Genomic DNA, 21,084 nt, shown 5'->3' with positions numbered 1-21,084 from the left:
CCCGGCGGGGCTCGCCCCCCCCCCAGCTCCGCCCCCCCCCCCGCGGGGGGGGGGGGGGGGGGCGGCCGGAGGCTTTTTTGCCTGGGGCGGCAAAAAAGCCAGAGCCGGCCCTGTTTGTGAGGTGTCAGAATGAAGCATTCTGGGATATCCTCAAAGAAACAGAAAATACAACAGGATTTAATAAAGGCGTGGGGAAGAAATTTTAAACGTTAATTTAAACCTGTTTCTGTGATGTAAGTCCCTACTTCTTCCAAACCTAGTTAGTGGGAGCACTCAGCACATGAATCTGAAAATAATTCCAAGGGCTTTTTTGCTTCTCAATTCACCTTTAAGATGATTTTTTCCACCAAGATGCCATGAGGTGAATCTGGATTTAGATTAAGGAATTGGACAGACTTACCCCTCTGAGCAGAGTATTTAATTCTCACAAGCTGGACATCTGCAGGGCTAATACTTCTGTATTCACATCTTCAGCCCCCTCTGTTTTCAGGCAGGCCTGGTTGATGCAGAGGGCCATCTAGTGGGGGAAGTGGACGGACAGGGCTTCGGGATTGGAGTTGCTCCTTTATCCAAACCCGGCGGGAAGAAAGTTAAAGCCAAGAAAGCCAAAGAGCAGCTTAGGTGAGTTGACATGTAAAACAGCGGTTCCCTCTCCTTTAGTCAGGTGTCTTTCTCCACTCATGAAAATCTTCCCTATGGCAGTGACATAACCAGGGATTTATGGGCTGCTTTACACCTACAGGGGTAAGTAGCTACCCAAGGGAGAAGGCTGTGGAGAAACAGCCCCAATAGCCCTTGTGATATTCTGTGCTTGTTTCAATGAGGAGGTCCCGGCCTACTAGGATTGGTGTTGATACATGGTTGTGGCCTGATCACAAAGACGACGGGCAGCGGGTGAAGCTTCCCCTTGGGGAGGCTAGACCCTGCCCCACCTCTTCTGGCCAAGGCCACGTCCCCACTCGCTGCTCTCAGCCCCTCCCCACAATGGCCCTGGCCCGGGTGGGCGCGAAGGGGGCTGAGAGCTCCACCCTGGCCGGAGCTCCAAGCCCCAAGCCTCTCCCCCATTCCGCCCCTTCTGCCCACGGCCCCACCGTGGCCCCACCATAACCCCACCCCATTCCGCCCCTTCCGTCGTGGCCCTGCCCCCATTCTACCCCCATTCCGCCTCTTCCCCCCAGGCCCTGCCCCCACTTGCTCCTTCCCTCCCTCCCTCCCCCCCCCCGCTGCTGCCCGAAGACCGGAAAAGCTCTGTGCCCCTGCCACGGCCATAACAGGGAGTGAGAGTGCCTCTTTCCCTGTGGCTGTGGCAGGGGGAGATTTTTCTGGGGGCCTCAAATCCACTACTGCCCCACTGGCGGCATGAGATTTGAGCCTCCATTACGTACCGCCCATGACAAAGATCAAACCTGCTCCTCAGAATGTGTCTTTGCACAGTCAGCGTCAGACTCAAATCCGTTTGGTTTTGTGGAAGTCTGGTATGTGCAGGATTTACTGCAAACGGCTACTCATGTTTATTATGAGTAGCACCTAAGGACAAACCAAGAATGGGGCCCCATTGTGCTAGGTGCTGTACAGACACAGAGTAGTAGATAGTCCCTCCCCCAGGCAGGCATAGGATGGGGAAGGGATAGAACACACCAGCAGAGTGACCAATGTGATGGCAGCACATGGCATGTTAGTGCCATGATTTTGTTGTTGGGTTGGTTTAGTTAGAAGGGGATCAGCAAAATGGAAAGGGAAGGGGGATGAGAGGGACGGGGGGGGGAGAAGAGAGTAAGAGGCGCAAATGTGGAGTGAACCTGAGCTAAAGAGACTAGAGGGAGGGTTGGCGCAAACAGCCCATCAGCACAGGGCAGAGAAAGTCCAGTCAGAACAGTAAAACGTTCTCTGAATGTCCAGAGGCCCCTGTTCTAGCTGCTTCTGCTCCTGCTGGCTGGAGTCTCTGGCTGGTTTCTCCTTGCAGCTGTTCCCCAAGACTGCATGGGGGAAGGAGGCACCACCTCAGTCCTAGTACCCCTGAGTGGGGGGCATCTCCCCTGCACGTTTCTGGGTCCAGGAGGGGTGCTGGAGTGTGCTGCCCTGGTTGATGCCAGAGTGCTTCTCCACACTAACATGCAGCTTCCATTGTCATCTCTTACATCTCACACTGGGTGTCCCTTGCTGAACAGACTCCCGGAGGCCAGTTTAAGGAGACTCTCCGCTCTTCTTCCTTAAACTGGACTGGGGGCTAAGCCAGGTCTTCTGGACTCTGCTACGGGGCTCCATTGAGGGTGGATAGGGGTCCACTGCCTGCTGCTTGCTCCAAGCAGACACTTGTATATTCAGTCTCTTAATGTGCCCTAGCCAGGTCCGTGTAACCTGTGCATGCGAATGGACTTCTCGGGAACCTTCACAAGAAGTTGATCCTGCGTGTGCTGCTATTCCTACAGATTTTATATTCAGGGAGGTCCCTCTAGGTTTGCAAGCAGGGAGCTGTGACAATAGAGACAATGGCTCCTGCCCCATTGAAGTTGGCAGAACTTTCACTGTTAACTTCAGAGGAGCAGGCTCAGACCTCCAGTTCTTGAATCAGAACTGGTTTCTGCAGTGTAGTTTTAGTATCAGTGTTTTGTCATATGCTGGAAATTAACCATTTCTTTCCTCTTAGCCCCACTACCAGGAAGGAAGGATTAGGAAGCCCTGTTTTGGGGAAAGATCTGGATTCTGTTTCCCCATCAAGGAGTCAGCTGGTAACTTCCGCAAAGGATTTGGATGTGAAGGAGGGACTAATACGGGAGCAGGATGCAGCTAGTATTGAAACACATCGCTCGGAGTCAGTGCCCAAGGAGGAGTCCCACCGACCGAGGTAACCTTTCACCTTAATGAGGCACTTTCCATTTGCAAAGTTAAACAGGTGGGGTCATTCAGGGTGCAAAGCCAAACAGAGTGCCCAGTCGCTGAGCTGGGTCTGAGGAGGCTCGGTCTGTGATGGGGGCAGAGGGGACAGGGCCAAGGCTGAGGAAGTAGTTTCCGTTTAGCAAAAGGGACGCGTAGTGTTAGCTGTCCTCACTCCATGGTATTTTGGCCTAGGTTTCCTGCTCTTACACCTTGCTGTTTGCAGTGGTACTGTAATGGGGCACCATGCACATACATGGGAGTGGCTCGTGTGTGCATTTCAGTGCAGTAATACATCAGTGTGGTGTGTCTCCTGATTTTGGTTCTCTTGGATTTGGCATTCCTGTCACTTGCCACCTGGGGATTGCCATTGCATTCCCCGCTCTGGGTCCAGCTCCCACTAGCTTCGAAGTGAGCTGCTGGGTAAATTCCAGCCATTGCACCCGGCATCCGCCCTGCTTCTGCTCTCTGCTGTCGAAAACACGTCCCTGCTTCCAGCAAAGGAATCAGTCCCATTAGACATGGTTTTCAGTAAGCGGTAGCAGCCCTAACATTTTGTTCTGAACTACTAAAATGTTACCATTGCTCAGTAACAGAGCTGGTGCTGCTTTGGGGCTTTACATTCGCAAACGCTTAACACACATTAACTAATTAAGCCTCACATCCCCCTTATGAGGTAAGGCTGTATTATCACCATTCTCATGGTGGGGATATGAAGGCTTGACCAAGATCGGGCAGGATGCCATCTGACAGGCATCTGTCTAGTTTTGTTGCGATTTCTAGGGGATCAATACAGGGTAGGCTCCTTTAAGGTAAGAGATGAATGACTTGCCCGTGTCAGAAGAGTTCTCTGAAGGTGAACCATTATTTCTATGGATTCACACTCCTCACCCCTCTTGTAGGTTCGCGCAAGAGTCTGGCTCCCTAGGGGATTCCCGTGGGAGGTTAGCCCAAGGGCGTGGCTCCCTAGGGGAGACCGTGGGAGGTTAACCTAAGATGTAGATCCATAGAAAATACTAGCACCATCTTAGATCTTTGCTGACCACTTTCTGGTTCTCCTCCCCTGGGTTCCCAGACTGGCCTCAGAGGCAACAAGACTCAGAAGTTTGGATCCATAAGATCCAACTTTCTGGGACGATTCAACTGAGACAGCTGCTAGGGAACTTTGCTTCTGTGTAAGTAACTCTTCCTTCTTGGAGTGGTCGGGTTTGTCTACACTTAAAAGGCTGTACCTTTGCAGCTGAACGGCTGCAGCGTGTCAGTGAAGATGCTGTGTGTGTCAATGGGAGGGCTTCTCCCGTCAGCGCAGGTACGCCACCTTCGCAAGTGGTGGGAGCTATTCGACAGGAGAGGCCCTCCCGCTGACATAGCGCCGTCTCCACTGGGAGTTAGGTGGGTGTGGAAGAGTGATGGAGTCATACCAGCATAAATTGCTAGTATAGGCCAAGCCATCCTGGGAGAGAAGGAGGCCTGAAGGTTAGCACAGTGAGAGCACCGTGAGGCTGCAAGTGTCGATAGGTTCTGAAAACGCCCCATGAGGTGTAATTTGCAGACACTGATTATCAGTCCACTCAGGTGCAATAAGGAAACCTGAAGCTGGAACAACTGACCCTTCCTGTATTTTCTCCTTCTCTGAACCCTGGCGCAGTTCCCCTCCCGCTAAGCTAGTGGCATTTGAGGAGTTTAAAAACGAGCGAGGAAGTGAGATCAACCGGATCTTTAAGGAGAACAAAGCCATCCTCAGCAACAGGAAGAAGAAAGCGAGCGAGATCACCCACAGACTCAACCTAATAAAACAGGAGATGGACGTCACCAAACAGGCCCTCGGGGCCCAGAAGAAGGAGAGGGAGGAGCAGGGTAAGTGGCATACAGAATGGATCGGACAACACAGATCTGAGCAGGGAGAGTTTGTTTCATTTCTCTGAGCTGTAACTGTTGGAACACATTACAGGACACCATTGCTGTGCCACAGGCTGGAGGGGCAGCCAGAGGGGTCTATGCTGTACCTCTGCAACCTGGCCTCGGGTTCAGCAGCCAATTCCACTGCCTCATCCCCTTGCACTTCAACCACACGGAGCCCAGTCACTCAGGCTTTCTGCAGCCGAAGTGAGTTTCAGCCAGACTGAACACATCAAAGATATAGGGTCTAATTCTCCACATGGACTTCAGCGGAGCTATGCTGGCATAAAATTGGTGTAATGAAATGGAGAATTAGGCCAATTCACTGTAAAAGCCATTCGATGCAGGGTTCTCTTACCACGCTAGAGTAATGGTGACTTTGTTTCTGGGCATACGTCATTCTATTTGATTTGATGGGTCTGGCTCAGACCCTGACATATGAAACACCACACTCCCCGTTTGCGTGAGAATACCTCAAGCATAAAACCCTCTAAAACAAAAAAAATGGAAAGAAGACTCTAAACAGCACCAAATTCTAAGACGTGTCAATTCTTTCAGGCCCTGATCCTGCAGCTTCTTGCTCGTATGCGTACTGCTACACCTGCATGCTGTCATGCAGGTTCATAGAGTCAGAGATTCTAAGTCCAGAAGAGACCATGGTGATCATTTAGTCTGACCTCCTGTATAATACAGGCCAGAGAACATCCCCAAAATAATTCCGAGAGCAGAGCTTTTAGAAAAACATCCAACTTTGATTTAAAAATGGTCAGTGATGGAGAATCCACTATGACCCTTGGTAAATTGTTCCAACAGTTAATTACTCTCGTCATTAAAAATATACACCTTATTTCCAGTCTCAGTTTGTCTAGCTTCATCTTCCAGGCATTGGATCATTATACGTCTCTCTGCTAGATTGAAGAGCTCATTATTAAGTATTTGTTTACCATGTAGCTACTGACAGACTAATCAAGTCAGCCCTTAACCTTCTCTTTGTTAAGCTAACTAGATTGAACTCCTTGAGTCCATCACTATCAGGCATGTTTTCTAATCCTTTAATCATGCTCATGGCTCTTCTCTGAACCCCTTGAATTTATCAACATCCTCCTTGAATTGTGGGCGCCAGAACTGGACACCGGATTCCACCAGCAATCACACCACTGGTTTTTGCCCAATCATTATAGCAACTTTTTTACCAGGAGCATCTTCATGTAGGGTCCAGTTCTGCAAAGTGCTGAGCTCTCTTGGCTAGCTACTGAGCAAACTCTGCTCCTGTTGAAGTCATAATGAAAGGAGGGTGTTTAGCACCTCCTAAGATCAGTCCCTTAGTTTAGTGACTTGGGTCTTTACTCTTGTATTTCATATCTACAAACTGGTGGGTTTATTCTGGAAGCTGGAAATCACTAAAGTAACATGATCAGAGGCAAACATTAGAGACTCCTGATGCAAAGGCAAGGCAGGAAGAATAGTAAGAGGCCAATATGGCTCCATCAGGAGCTCTTTAATGACCTGACAATCAAAAAAGAATCACACAAAAAGTGGAAACATGGACAAATTGGTAAGGAGGAGTACAGAAGAATAGCACAAGCATGTAGGGAGAAAATCAGAAAGGCTAAGTTAAAAATGAGTTACACCTAGCAAGGGACATAAAAGGAAATAAGAAGTTCTTTAAATACATTAGGAGGAAGAGAAAGATGAAGGAAAGCGTAGGTCCTCTACTTAGCAGGGAAGGAAAACTAATAACTGATGACATCAAGAAACCCGAGGTGTTTAATGACAGGTTTCAGAGTAGCAGCCGTGTTAGTCTGTATCCGCAAAAATAACAGGAGTACTTGTGGCACCTTAGAGACTAACAAATTTATTAGAGCATAAGCTTTCGTGGGCTACAACCCACTTCTTCGGATGGAAGAAGTGGGTTGTAGCCCACGAAAGCTTATGCTCTAATAAATTTGTTAGTCTCTAAGGTGCCACAAGTACTCCTGTTATTTTTGAGGTGTTTAATGTCTATTTTGCTTCTGTTTTTACTAAAAAGGTTAATGGGACCAGATACTCAGCACAATATAAACAAGGGGGAAGGAACGCAAGCCAAAATAGGAAAAGAAAAGGTTAAAGAATATTTAGATCAGTTAGATGTGTTCAGGTCAGCAGGGCCTGATGAAATTCATCCTAGGGTACTTAAGGAAGTAGCTGAAGCAGTCTCGGAACCGTCAGTGATTATCTTTGGGAACCCCTGGAGGACAGGTGAGGTCCCAGAGGACTGGAGAAGGGCAAACATAGTACAGTAAAAGCTGTGTTATCCGGCACTTTGTCAAGCTCTATTAACCAGCATTTCTGATATGTCCCAATACAAATCTTCAGTCTAGTAACTGGGACTAGTATACTGCCCAGGAGGTTATGCAGTTGCACATTCTGCACTCTACTTTTATGCAAAAGAGGAAGAAGACAAGCAAGCAAGCTGATATCAAGGATTTATTCAAAAAAGCAGCTTCCAGGGTGTCATTGGGCTGAATCTGTAATGACCCTATCTCCTATACCGTCTACATCTACAATAATTGCTGTTGATAATGATGACCCTCAGGCATTGCAAGATCCTGAAGTGCCATCTGAATCATCAAAGAAAGATTAAAGTATGTTCAGTCTAGTTTTAGTGTTAAGTGTATTTTTAGTCATCTGGGTGTAGGCCATGCGCTGCCCATAGTGATATGTAGCATCATAAAATAACCTGCTGTATAGAAAACTTTACCTGTATACACCTAAGTGCTTCAAGAAATCAACCACTCTGCAGTGCAGTACAGTGTACCTGTATACTATTTTGTACTTTATTCATGTTATTGTATTCGAATTCTTTGAAAACTGGTTCCATTGGTAAGTATAACCAAAATTTTTGATTAACCGGCACCCCCCATTTCCCCAACATGCCAGATAACAAAGCTTTTACTGTATCTATCTTTAAAAAGGGGAACAAATTGGACCCAGACAATTATGGACCAGTCAGCCTAACTTTGATACCTGGAAAGATACTGGAATAAATTAAACAATCAGTTTGTAAGCACCTAGAGGATGATAGAGTTATAAGGAATAGCCAGCATGGATTTGTCAAGAACAAATCATGCCAAGCCAACCTAATTTCCTTCTTTGACAGGGTTACTGGCCTAGTGGTTTGGGGCAAAGCAATAGACACGATGTGTATTTTGATTTTAGTAAGACTTTTGACAGAGTCCCACATGGTGTCAAGTATCAGAGGGTAGCCGTGTTAGTCTGTATCTACAAAAACAACAAGGAGTCTGGTGGCACCTTAAAGACTAACAGATTTATTTGGGCATAAGCTTTCGTGGGTAAAAACCTCACTTCTTCAGATGCATCTGAAGAAGTGAGGTTTTTACCCACGAAAGCTTATGCCCAAATAAATCTGTTAGTCTTTAAGGTGCCACCAGACTCCTTGTTGTTTTTGTAGAGTCCCACATGACATTCTCAAAAGCAAATTAGGGAAATGTGGTCTAGATGAAATTACTAAAAGGTGGGTGCACAACTGGTTGAAAGACCCTACGCAAAGAGTAGTTATCAATGGTTTGCTGTCAAACTGGGAGGGCATATCTAGTGGGGTCCCGCAGTGGTCAGTCCTGGGTCTGGTACTATTCAATATTTTCATGAATTACTTTGATAATGGAGTGGAAAGTATACTTATAAAAATTTGCAGATGACACTAAACTGGGAGGGGTTGCAAGCACTTCGGAAGACAGGATTAGAATTCAAAACTGCCTTGACAAATCAGAGAATTAATCTGAAATCAACAAGATGAAATTCAGTAAAGATAATTGTATTACACTTAGGAAGAAAAAAATCAAATGGGCAGCCAAAATGGGGAATAACTGGTTAGGCAGAAGTACTGCAGAAAAGGATCTGGGGGTTATAGTGGATCACAAATTGAACATGAATCAACAATGTGATGCAGTTGTGAAAAAGGCTAATATTATTCTTGGGTGTATTACCAGGAGTGTCGTATGTAAGACACGGGAGGTGATTGTCCTGCTCTACTCATCATTTGTGAGGCCTCAGCTGTACTGCTGTGTCCAGTTGTGGGTGCCACACTTTAGGAAAGATGTGGACAAATTGGAAAGAGTCCAGAGGAGAGCAAAAAAAAAATGATAAAAGGTTTAAAAAAATCCAACCTATGAGGAAAGGTTAAAAAAACTGGGCATGTTTAGTTTGAGGGGGGACCTGATAACTGTCTTCAAATATGTTAAGGGCTGTTATAAAGAGGGTGGTGATCAATTGTTCTCCATGGCCACTGAAGGTAGGACAAGAAGCAATGGGTTTAATCTGCAGCAAGGGAGATTTAGGTTAGATATTAGGAAAAAATTTCTAACAATAAAGATAGTTAAATTCTGAAGTAGGCTTCCAAGGGAGGTTGTGGAATCACCATCATTGGTGGTTTTTAAGAACTGGTTGGACAAAGGCCTGTCACAGATGATCTAGATTTATTTGGTCGTGCCTCAGCTCAGGGGACTGGACTTGATGACCTCTCGAGGTCCCTTCCAACCTGACATTTCTAGGATTCTATGGAACTATGAGCAAGGAGAGGTTTTTAATGTGGGAGGTAGCTGGATGCTAACGGTATCTGGGGAGTGACCAGTTTATCTCCAATGTCTTGCCTTAATAGGCCAGTCCTGCTCTCAGTGACACCAGTGAGAGTTTTGCAATAGGAACAATGTGTGCAATCCCTAAGTGATACCTTCACACAGTCTGTCTTGCAAGAGTTAGCAGGGCAACCCAATCGGCCCACTCTTAGTCATGTACCTCTTGGATTAGGGAGGTATCATAGAATCATAGAAGATTAGGGTTGGAAGAGGAACTGAGATCTCAGCTAGTTCAGTAACCACTCCATCCCCATGCCATTGGGAGTAGAACAGTGTATCTAAGGAAATGTCAGTTGTGTGGTCAACCTCCATGTATGATCCCTGTTCTTTGGCACTCTCCTTCCACTCATGAGAACCTGTCACGTCCTTCTCACCTTGCAGGCGAGTATGTGAATGAGGAAGGACAGATCATAATTGACGAGGAGGAATTTTTACTGGTCATGAAACTTAAGGATCTGAAGAAACAGTACAGGTGTGATTTTGATGAACTGCGGGACCTGAAAGCAGAAGTCCAATACTGTCAGCATCTGGTGGATCAGTGCCGCAACAGACTAATCTCAGGTACTCATGTTGCTGGCCAGAGGTTTGGAAATGGCATGCACTTTCGCTAGTGCATTCGATCGCACTCAGATCTGTAAGCCCTGCATTGTGCTCACAGAACAGGTGGGCATATATTTAAATGACATCATTTGTCCCTGCAGAATTGGAAGCCTCTAAAATTCAGGGACCCTTGAGTCCCAGTGACCCTGTAATGTGATTTCGTTAATCATCATTGCAGCTCATATTCTATAAATGTTACCCAATTTCTAATGAGACACTTAGCTCCTACCGATTCTGTTCCTCCCATGTTAACACAGTTACTTCTGGATCAGATGTCGAGATGCAACTAGTAATCAATGAATTCAGTGGGGCCAGGATTTCACCCATTGTTTTGTTTGGCACAGCGACTTGTGGTGCTAGCACAGCACTGGGCCAAGGCTTGAACCAGGCGCTGCAATTTTTGCACCTTTCCGAAGCCCGTAAGAGTTCAGTGCGCCTCAAGTCCCAGTGTTACAGGATGGGGCCTTGTGTCTGGGGCATTGGTCCATACATTTTAGCATGCACCTCCTCACTGGTACCCTCCTCACTCGGATGACACTTGTTTCTGGTACAAGTTAACTTGGACAGATATGCAGCACCCAGTTTGGGCCTGGGTCTATGCTTGGGGCCTGGATTTGACCCAGTATGTTTGATGACATTAGATGTATCAATATCAAAGTCCTCAGCATTTGGAAGCTGTGCAATGCTCTGTTTTCTACAAACATGCCAGGGCACAAGTTTGCATCTCTCAGGAGCAGCCCACACTGAAACAAATGCCTTGTGTTATTCAGGTAAGTACACATAGAGCCAATTCCTAACCATTGGCTTAAGTGGGATCAGGATTTGGCCCATATTTGGAGCTGCCGATGTCTGTGTTAATTTGAATGTGCAAACAACGGTGTGACGATTCGTATGAACGCACTTGGTGTTTTCATGGAATGTGGAGGTGACTCATTTGGACCAGGGTATAAAGTCAGTGGTGTTATAGTCATGTCAGCAGTGCCTAGGAAAAGCAGGGCTCTGTATTTGGCTTTCTTCATTCTTCCATACTTTCCAGGACATAAAACGAACACAGGACATTCCTGGGGGATTACAGTGCTTCTCAAGGCTTAGTTCCCTCGGATTAGTCCCTAAGGCAGAGCATGCCAGAGGAACGAGGCTTTAGAGACGTGTGCCTGGGAAATGCATATTATTAGTAATAAGAACACAGGTTCCAGCAGCACTGCTCTGCCTCTTGTGCATTCTCAGTTGCTATTATGGGATGGCAAGGGGCTATGATGCTCATTTAGCACTGGAGGCGAAGTCCGACCAAAAATGTGCTGACTGCTTAAAATTGCTTCTTCCAAGTTTCCAAATGTCAGATTGAAAACTGTTTTCATCTCTAGCAGTGTAGGAAGAGCGACCTCTAGAGGCCACTCAGATTGTTCTAATCCGCACGTTCCCTATGGCTGTCGCAGGGGGCAGAGACTGTTTAGTGCCTGCTTCCTATTTAAGGGTGGAGGAGTATGACCAGTCCCTAAACAGCATATTTCAACTGATTGCGCCACTCAGGTCACTAACTGTGGTACAGATTTAGACTGCTGTGGAGGTGCATGTCTAGTCATTGTGCAGCATGCCAGGAAAAATACAAACCTGGCCCCCTTTGTTACCACAGCCCTGGTTATTGTCCCCCTCCCCCCTTTGTCTTACAGAATTTGAAATCTGGTACAATGAGTCCTTCCTTATCCCTGAGGATGTGCAGGAAGCGATAAAGCCTGGAGGCAACATCAGACCTGGAATGATTCCCATGAACAGAGTCCTGTGTCTGGTGAGTTGTGCTGGGGAGTCCTGCTGCCCTCCCTGCTTGACAGCGGTGTGTCATACTGTCGTCACAGGCACTACCAGTGCTAGGGGGAGGAGGGAGGTTTGCAGCTCTGGCACTTTTTGGGGTCAGTGAGGTGTAGCACTGGGACGCCAGCCAGGGGAAGCAGACGGCAGCTACTGGTACGTGTCTTGTTTTTGTGGTATTGTTTTCTTTTGTTCACGATCACACGAACAAAACATCTATTGATCCAAGTGCATGACCATCCGCTTGATGTCAACAACCAGGCGGGTGGTCAAGAAGGCACAGGGAGTAACTGAGGCATTGTTTCTAGTCTCTATCATCAACTAATTTAAAAACATAAGACTGGCCATACTGGGTCAGACCAAAGGTCCATCTAGCCCAGTATCCTGTATTCCGACAGTGGCCAATGCCAGGTGCCCCAGAGGGAATGAACAGAACAGGTAACCATCAAGTGATCCATCCCCTGTCGCCCATTCCCAGCTTCTGGCGAACAGACGCTCAGGACACCATCCCTGCCCATCCTGGCTAATAGCCATTGATGGACCTATCCTCCATGAATTTATCTAGTTCTTCTTTGAACCCTGTTAGTGTCTTGGCCTTCACAACATCCTCTGGCAAGGAGTTCCGTAGGTTGACGGTGTGTTGTGTGAAGAAATATTCCCTTTTGTGTGTTTTAAACCTGTTGCCTATTAATTTCATTGGGTGACCCCTAGTTCTTGAATTGTCATGTCTCCACCTGTTGGCCACTGCCACTTAGCCAGACCGCTGTAGAGAGATGCAATCCCTGAACTTTCTCCTGCCTGAGCATGGGCAGTTCTCCTAATTGTTCTCATTCTCCAACCCTTTCCTCATTAGTGTTGCTCTCCTCTGAACGCGCTCTCCAGGCTTCTTCTTTTTTTAAAATGTGGGATTCAAAGCTATAATGCTGTTTGACATTGACCTGGGGCCACCAATCCCAGAGAAGCTCAAAACACTTCTCATTCTATATCCATACAGTATCACTGAAATGCAGCTACCTCTGGGGTATACCATGACAGCTGAGACCCAAATAGTATTGAGAAGGGTGGGGTTACTTTGTATTACATATTTGCATTATCCCTGCTTAATTCTGCAGATCCTGACCATAGCAAGGGGATCTGGCAGGTTTACTTTTTTAGAAGAAAAATTGAAAAGGAATTATTTTGCCACCAAATGTACCCTTATTTGGAATATAAAGCTCAGAGTTAAGCGTTACCTCCCAAACTGCTCTAGAAAGACACATTAGAGTGTTTTTCAAGGGCAATCATGGTAGGTGCCTTCCCTCCCTATTGAATTACTCCACCTCCAGAGTATAAAGAGCAGGTATAAAGTGAGGGCAAATGAAACAGGTTTGTTAAAGTTATCGTTGAACTACAGACAAATATTTATACAAGGATCATGGTAGATTTAAAAAAAGGTGTCCAGACCAGCCCAAAGGGGATAAACACTCAGCGTGAATGCGCCTATTGAAGTCAATGGCAAAACTCCCATGATGCCAATGGGACTAGATTTCACTGTTCACATAGCAAGACACATCAAAAGTAACTTCTATTAGAAGTAACATAACCCTGTCCAGTTCTAGAACAATTCAGCAGGGCCACCCAGAGGATTCAGGGGGCCTGGGGCAAAGCAATTTCAGGGGCCCCTTCCATAAAAAAAAGTTGCAATACTATAGAATACTATATTCTTGTGGGGGCCCCTGTGGGGCCTGGGGCAAATTGCCCCACTTGCGCCCCTCCCCCCCTCCCCCCCCCCCGGGCGGCTCTGGGAAAAATAAACATTTAAAAACCTTCCGTATCTCGGCACAAACCCAGTTTTGAGGAAACTTCTTTTCAAGTCACCTTTACAAGGTATCACTGGTTCTCAGCATCAGCTAGTGCTAAAAGGCACTAAAGCTCATTAAAAGGGTTGGCCAAATATTTTCCGTCTCAACTTTTTTTTGGATCGAAAACTAGGGGTTTTTAGAAAGCAGAAAAAAATCACGGACAATGTCTGCTTTCCTTCAAAATTTGTTGTGGTTTTTTTTTTAATTGAAAAGCTGAAATTAGTCTGCCAAAACCTGAACATGGTTTGGGGTTTCAGAAGTGTGTGGCCAAATATTTGCTGCTTGCTGTGTTTGATTGTTTAAAGAAACAATAAAAATTCTGCTTAAAAAAAAATCCAAAACTTTTGAACCACCTCAGCTTGTGACCAAACGCCTGAGCCCATCCAGTCAGAGATTTGTCCAGGTTTCTGATTCTCTGCTGGCTTCCTTGACTCACATCTGTCTACATAACTTTGAGTTCATTTAGGTTAGAACATAAGTACGGCCATACTGGGTCAGACCAAAGGTCCATCTAGCCCAGTATCCTGTCTACCGACAGTGGCCAATGCCAGGTGCCCCAGAGGGAATGAACCCAGCAGGTAATGATCAGTGATCTCTCTCCTGCCATCCATCTCCACCCTCTGACAAACAGAGGCTAGGGACACCATTCCTAATGGACTTAATGGGGGGGAGGGATAGCTCAGTGGTTTGAGCATTGGCCTGCTAAACCCAGGGTTGTGAGTTCAATCCTTGAGGGGGCCACTTAGGGATCTGGGGCAAAAATCAGTACTTGGTCCTGCTAGTGAAGGCAGGGGGCTGGACTTGCTGACCTTTCAAGGTCCCTTCCAGTTCTAGGAGATAGGATATCTCCATTTTTAACCTCCATGAATTTATCTGTTTCCTAGAGACTGGCTCCATGGGGTCCCTCAGAAACTGGAGACAGTTACTGTGGGTTTGTCTTTAGTATAGCTTATGTACATACTCCACGAACTGAGCATTTGAGCTTGTTCCAGAATCTGGGATGAGCCTATGTTGTGAAAACTGAAATGCTCAAAATAGCACATGCATGTAAATGGACACAGGGTGCTAAAATTAAATTAACCCAGGGGGTCTCAAACTAGGGGGCGGGACCCCTCAGGGGGTCACGAGGTTATTACTGGGGGTCGTGAGCTGTCAGCCTCCACCTCAAACCCTGCTTTGCCTCCAGCATTTATAATAGCGTTAAACATTTTAAAAAGTGTTTTTAATTTATAAGGGGGGGGGTGTCGCATTCAGAGGTTTGCTATGTGAAAGGGGTCACCAGTACAAAAGTTTGAGAACCACTGAATTAACCCCTCTGGAGCCTCTGGGAATGCAGCGGGGGGGGGGGGGTCTCCCTTGGTAGGGTTGGGAAGGATGTAGGTGGTGTACGATATTGCTCTTCTCATGTGATCCCTCCCCTATGGCTCGCTTGGCTCTATCACTGTTAATCTAAAGTGGCTAATTTTAAATGAAGCTCCCCTCCCCTGACATGAATCTCCCTATGGCACTGAAATTAAATGTAGACTATAATTTGGCATTTGAGAAGTGAAAGGGATGGTAGCCCTAAAGGAAAAGAGAACAGCTTGGCCCTTTGTGTTAAATAGCTGTCTGCAAGCCTCAAACTGCTGAATGAGCTTTAGGGTAGGGAAGGCTGTGCCTCCCCAAACAGCCTGGCCCTGCCCCCTATCCAACCCCCACCCACTTCCTGCCCCCCTCAGAATCCCTGACCCATCCTGCTCCTTGTCCCCTGACTGCCCCCCCAAAACCCCCCCAATCACCACCCTGGGACCCCACCCCCCACAACCCCCCCCCCGCTCCCTGTCCCCTGACTGCCCCGACCCCTATCCACCCCCCCGCCAAGTCCTGACAGACCCCCGGAACGCCCACAATCCAACCCCCCATCCCCTGACCGCGCCCCCCCACCCCCAAGAACCTCTGCCCACTCACTGTCCCCGGGACTCCCTGCCCCTTATCCAACCCCCCCGGCCCCTTACCATGCCGCTTACCCCCGCCTCCCCCTCTCCCAGAGCCTCAGCGCGCCACGTCCAGGAGCAGCCCTGGACAGCGCTGCAGCGGTGTGGCTCCAGCGGGACCTGAGCTCCCGCTGCTCGGACGCAGCTCGCAGCCCCGCCCCCTTACCACGCGGCTCTGAGCGGGAGGAGCTCAGGCCCCGCCCGAGCCATGCCGCTGCAGCGCTGTCCAGGGCCGCTCCTGGACGCGCCGCGCTCAGGCACCAGGGGATGGGGGAAGGCGGAGGCAGGGAGGAGCCTCCGACATTCTCGTGGGGGCCCCTGCGGGGCCTGGGGCAAATTGCCCCACTTGCCCCCCCCCGGGCGGCCCTACTAGTCAGAAGTTGGACCATCTCATCTCCCCTAGTCTTGGTTCACCCGGAAGACAGTCTTTGGGCTTCTCTTCCAACACCTCTTAAAGGAGAAAACCAGCTAAGGTCATGCAGCCTAGAGTCGGCAGTTCAGACATCCTGGCTTCTCCTGTGCTGTTTACCATCTCGGAAAGTCCAGTCCACCAAACACCTCCTTAAAGTGTGTTTTCTAGCTCTGGGCTCCCAACTTTGAATCAAAACCTTTCCCCACACAGGCTTCCTGAGTGGTTTCCGACCCTGGACTACTTGTCCTCCTTATGAGTCGGGCCCAAAAGGTGCGTAAAATGTGTCTCGTAGCTCCCTCTGACTTTTGATACTACAGGTTTACATCACACGGATGCCCCTGTTAATACAACCCAGTGCAGCAGTTGCTTTGCATTGCATTAATTCTTTTCTATTCAGCAAGCCTCAGCTCTGTCTCTATGGGAGCACCACCCAGGCCTGTGCCCTTTGGTTTAGAGTGGTGTATTTGATCATTTCGTCCTACTTTGAAACATTTTGCATTTGTCTGTATTGAATCTTAATTTAATGATTCCATGCCATTGCTCCAATGCCCTGGAGCACCCCCTTCTGGGCAAGCATGCTTCTGCAGCACTCTGCGTGCCTGTGTTTCCCCCACAAATTAGGGTTTCCAGATTTGGATTACACCAGGATTATCTGCATTTATGCCCAACCCAAGTTTCTTTATTGGTACAGTGTCACCTTATCCCTCCCCCAAACAAGAGGATTTACCTTGTTTTAAAACCCAGCATCCACGGACAACAGCAGCCTCTCCTCCTTACAATTCTCCCCATTCACCCATTCTCAGGGCTCGCTCCCTGGAGACCAGCTTCTTCCCTAGCCCAGGATTCAAACACAGTCTTTTAATATTATAGGTCCTGCCACCTTTTCCCAGCTGGTTCCTTTTCAGGGCTCCAGCCCTGGATACGAGCTTCTTCTCTAGCCCAGGATTCCAGGTGCTTCTTACCAGGCCCAAACACTCGCCTTACCCTTGTGCCTGGAGGTTTCAGCAGGCAGCCCCTCACCCCTGCTGCTGTGTCCCTCTTGATAAGGCTGAGGTGCTTTCCCTTTAGCCCAGTTGGGCAGCTGGTAATCAGTCACAGGTGCACTGGCCTCCCCCACTCCCTTTTAAAGGGCCAGTCACCCTCTGGCATTCATACTGTAGATTTAAGACCATTCTCCACCCAATTTAATAGAATCATAGAATATCAGGGTTGGAAGGGACCTCAGGAGGTCATCTAGTCCAACCCCCTGCTCAAAGCAGGACCTAATCCCAACTAAATCATCCCAGCCAGGGCTTTGTCAAGCCTGACCTTAAAAACCTCTAAGGAAGGAGATTCCACCACCTCCCTAGGTAACCCATTCCAGTGCTTCACCACCCTCCTAGTGAAAACGTTTTTCCTAATATCCAACCTAAACCTCCCCCACTGCAACTTGAGACCATTACTCCTTGTTCTGCCATCTGGTACCACTGAGAACAGTCTAGATCCATCCTCTTTGGAACCCCCTTTCAGGTAGTTGAAAGCAGCTATCAAATCCCCCCTCATTCTTCTCTTCTGCAGACTAAACAATCCCAGTTCCCTCAGCCTCTCCTCATAACTCATGTGTTCCAGCTCCCTAATCATTTTTGTTGCCCTCCGCTGGACTCTTTCCAATTTTTCCAAATCCTTCTTGTAGTGTGGGGCCCAAAACTGGACACAGTACTCCAGATGAGGCCTCACCAATGTCGAATAGAGGGGAACGATCACGTCCCTCGATCTGCTGGCAATGCCCCTACTTATACAGCCCAAAATGCCGTTAGCCTTCTTGGCAACAAGGGCTATTGTTGACTTATATCCAGCTTCTCGTCCACTGTAACCCCTAGGTCCTTTTCTGCAGAACTGCTGTCTAGCCCCTCGGTCCCTAGTCTGTAACAGTGAATGGGATTCTTCGGTCCTAAGTGCAGGACTCTGCACTTGTGCTTGTTGAACCTCATCAGGTTTCTTTTGGCCTAATCCTCTAATTTCTGACCCTCCCATTTTTATATTGTTCATGAACTTGACTTCCACGTTCTCCAAGCCATTCATGAAAAGACAAAATATATTCCTGAGGGTGCTCACTTGAGACCTGACCCCAACGCACTCCCAATCACTGTCAGATCTGGGTATCCTTCGAACGCACATTTCTCTTCAGTGTCCTCATGCCCTCCATGCTGGCGTGCTGGACAAGTGCTGGACAAGGAGACTTTAGAAGGTGGGCATTAAAGGAGAGGGCTGTTCAGATAAACGCATCGGTGGGTGTCTGTCCACCAGCTCCAGTGAGTCAAAGCCCACCATGCACATGTGGCATTAGACTTTAGACGCTGCAGATTAGTCCTTTTTCTGCTCCAAGAAGCCCCATGTCATCTTCCAGCCTGCAGTGGAGAACAGGTTGTCCTGGATGTAGCTATCGATAGAGCACAACTATGAGAAGAGTTGCTCCTTGCCTACACCTGCTGGTGTGGCCCGCCAATAGAGAAATGACGGAACCTCCTGTCAGAGTCTAAGGTGCTGACTGGCTGCCTGTAAACTGCCCAGGGTTCCTCGTATACCCCAGGCACTGAAAGGGGAAGAGCTCTCATCTCCGGTCCATGTCTTTCTAGCCTCTTATATGGCCCCCAAGATCATACTATCCGAGTGCAGTATCACAGGAGACTAACTTCCATTCATGTGAAGGACCTAGATTGCCCTTAATTGATAAGAGAATCAACTCTTTCATTTGCAGTCGCAGATACCTCTGCAGCCTCTTGTCTAATCCTTCGTTGTTCATATAGGGTTGGCATTATGGGGCGCATTCACCAGCAGAGCGCCCCCTCAGGTCAGGACGCAGCATTGCAGGGACTTTTCCCACTCTGTCCCCCGCCCCCTTTTGTCAGCTGATCTGTTTCTGCAGTTATCTGTTCTGGGTAATTCAGCCCTCTGGACAGGTCACAGGTAAAGCTCGATCCCATTCCAGGGTAACCGCAGTCTAACTAAAGAATCCAATTAAATGTCCAAACAATGATTCTTCTGCCCCTCTCGGGTTATGTTGCATTTCCCTGCTCTACACCCCTACTTGCAGGCCCTGCACCGTTCCTTCTCCACTCCTGAGGCGGAGCACGGCCTCCCGGGGCATTCTCCCCGGAGGCCCTGCTTCTTAGCAGGTTTCCCCTCCCCTTATCTCAGGGCTTCCCTGGGGTTCTGATCACAGGGTCTCTGACTGTGTTTCCTTGAGCCTTTTAGTTCTGGGGCCCAGGCATTCACCCTGCTAACACCTGACCCCTTAGTCCCACCCCCTCAGGCTGGAATGCAGTTAACTGCTGCACAGGTGGGGCTGGCCCTAATCCCCCTCCAAGGGGCCAGTCACCCTGTGACAGTTGGGTTCTCGCCTTCTCTTCCTCCCAGGATGAAGATGAGCAGGAGCGGTTTGACCGGCTGCAGGGGGAAGTGCTGCCAGCCTGTCCAGATTCCACCTCTTTCTACAATGCCAAAATGAAGACTGATCAGAAGGTAGTGTGAGTCGGTGCCAGGCTGGTAGTGCAATCCTGTGCCAGGATTTTCTGTTGGGGGTAAACTCCCCCTGTGCGCAGGATGGGGCATCGGCAATACCCTCTGAAACGGCCCCTGTTCAGTTATACTGCACAAGGAGCTGTTTGCAGCCCCGTTCACCGCTTCCTCTCCCACCCCGGGCACTGGCGCTTGGTGGTCGTATGCTACAGGATGAACTCTGAATTTCTGCCCGTCACCTCCGCTAATGAGGTGAGGGCACAGCTAGAAAGGGAATTGCAGAGTGAAGCTGCAGGGAGAGAGGGTCTCATGCAGGGAGTTGGGGCCAGGCAATATAACCTAGCTGAAAGCTTTGTTTTTCCTTTGGGAGAAGGCAAAGAAGACAGGCCAAGCCCTGCATCTGCTCAGGCAGCAGGAAGGGGCAATACCTCGGGGAGCTTAAGGCGGGGTGGAAGATGTGTTTTTGTGGTTGCGTTTGACAACTTTGTGTTAATACAGAAACCAAACCCCAAGAAGGGCTGTGATTGGCTGAGAGGCTGTGTAGAGTTTGTTCAAGGAGCCCTGGAGAAGGGGAAACGGGGCAGAGCACGGCAGAGGCACCCCTGGCCCCACAGGCTGCTTGGGTGGTGGCCACCACGTTACAGTAGTGGCCACGTCCAGGCTTACAGTAGTATGGATTCTAAACCAAACACCCCCAAACCAACCCTTAGCTGATGGGGGGTTAGGAGAAAACTGTTCCTGGGGACAGGTTATCCCATAACTGCCCACTAATGGGTTTCTTGCCCCTTCTTCTGAATCAGGTGGAATGGGCCTGTGTTGGAGCTGGGTTACTGGGAAGGGCTCTGGCAGTTCCCATGTTCCTGATGAGGACGACTTTTCCAAATAAGCGTGACGCTGGTGAAAGTAATTTTGTGCCGGATCCCCTAACCATCTCTGCATCTAAACTATAGGCCTGAAGAACCACCGCCATTTTAATAACTAGATCTTGTTTTCTGTTATCAGCACAAGTACTTTAGAGCCATGGCCGCCCTCCAGCAAATGCACAAGAAACCTGGACTCATCATGGCTACGGTGAAGAACAAACCCCCGGCGGCGCTCCATGTCATATAGCAGGGACAGGACAGAGCCATTTGCCTTGTGTTCTATACAAGGAAATGAACAAATTGACCTCAGAAAACTGTCAGCATTGATTTCCACGAGAGACTTCTCAGAAAATAAAACTGGGCTAGTGACAAACTGCTTTGGTTCACTAGAATGAAGGTTAGTGCTAGCTAAGGTAGAGGAGTCATCGGGCAGAGAGGAAGATAAAATACACGTTCGTTAATTGAACTAGGAGAACTTGTTTCCCTGACTGAAAAATGCAACGCCTTGGCAGGGCAGGAGTGTGCAAGTTACAGGTGAGCTGCAGAGGAAAGAAACCAGAGCTTGGGCCTCTTTGCGACAGGTGAAAAGACCTGAAGGGTTGTCATCTTTCTCGTATGTTTTAACATTAGAAATACCAGGAGTGTGCAGGCCAGGCCCCTGGTGGGGTGGCCTCCTTTGGAGGA

General features: G+C 48.4%; 1 protein-coding gene across 1 annotated transcript in view; it reads left to right on the top strand.

Annotated features, from left to right (window-relative positions):
- The window catches only part of KIF9 (kinesin family member 9), a 46,864-nt gene extending 26,217 nt beyond the window's left edge, over positions 1-20,647 (top strand). Inside the window, 7 exon segments of the mRNA XM_065398489.1 lie at positions 491-621; positions 2,648-2,845; positions 4,523-4,731; positions 9,789-9,968; positions 11,678-11,793; positions 19,436-19,540; positions 20,540-20,647. Coding sequence (XP_065254561.1) covers positions 491-621; positions 2,648-2,845; positions 4,523-4,731; positions 9,789-9,968; positions 11,678-11,793; positions 19,436-19,540; positions 20,540-20,647 — 1,047 coding nt within the window.
- Positions 20,648-21,084: the final 437 nt, after the last annotated feature.

The sequence above is a fragment of the Emys orbicularis genome, chromosome 2 (genome assembly GCF_028017835.1).
Source record: "Emys orbicularis isolate rEmyOrb1 chromosome 2, rEmyOrb1.hap1, whole genome shotgun sequence".
NCBI classification, from domain to species: Eukaryota; Metazoa; Chordata; order Testudines; family Emydidae; genus Emys; species Emys orbicularis.
The sequence above is the reverse complement of the archived record's forward strand: the minus strand, read 5'-3'. Positions and strand labels throughout refer to the sequence as shown.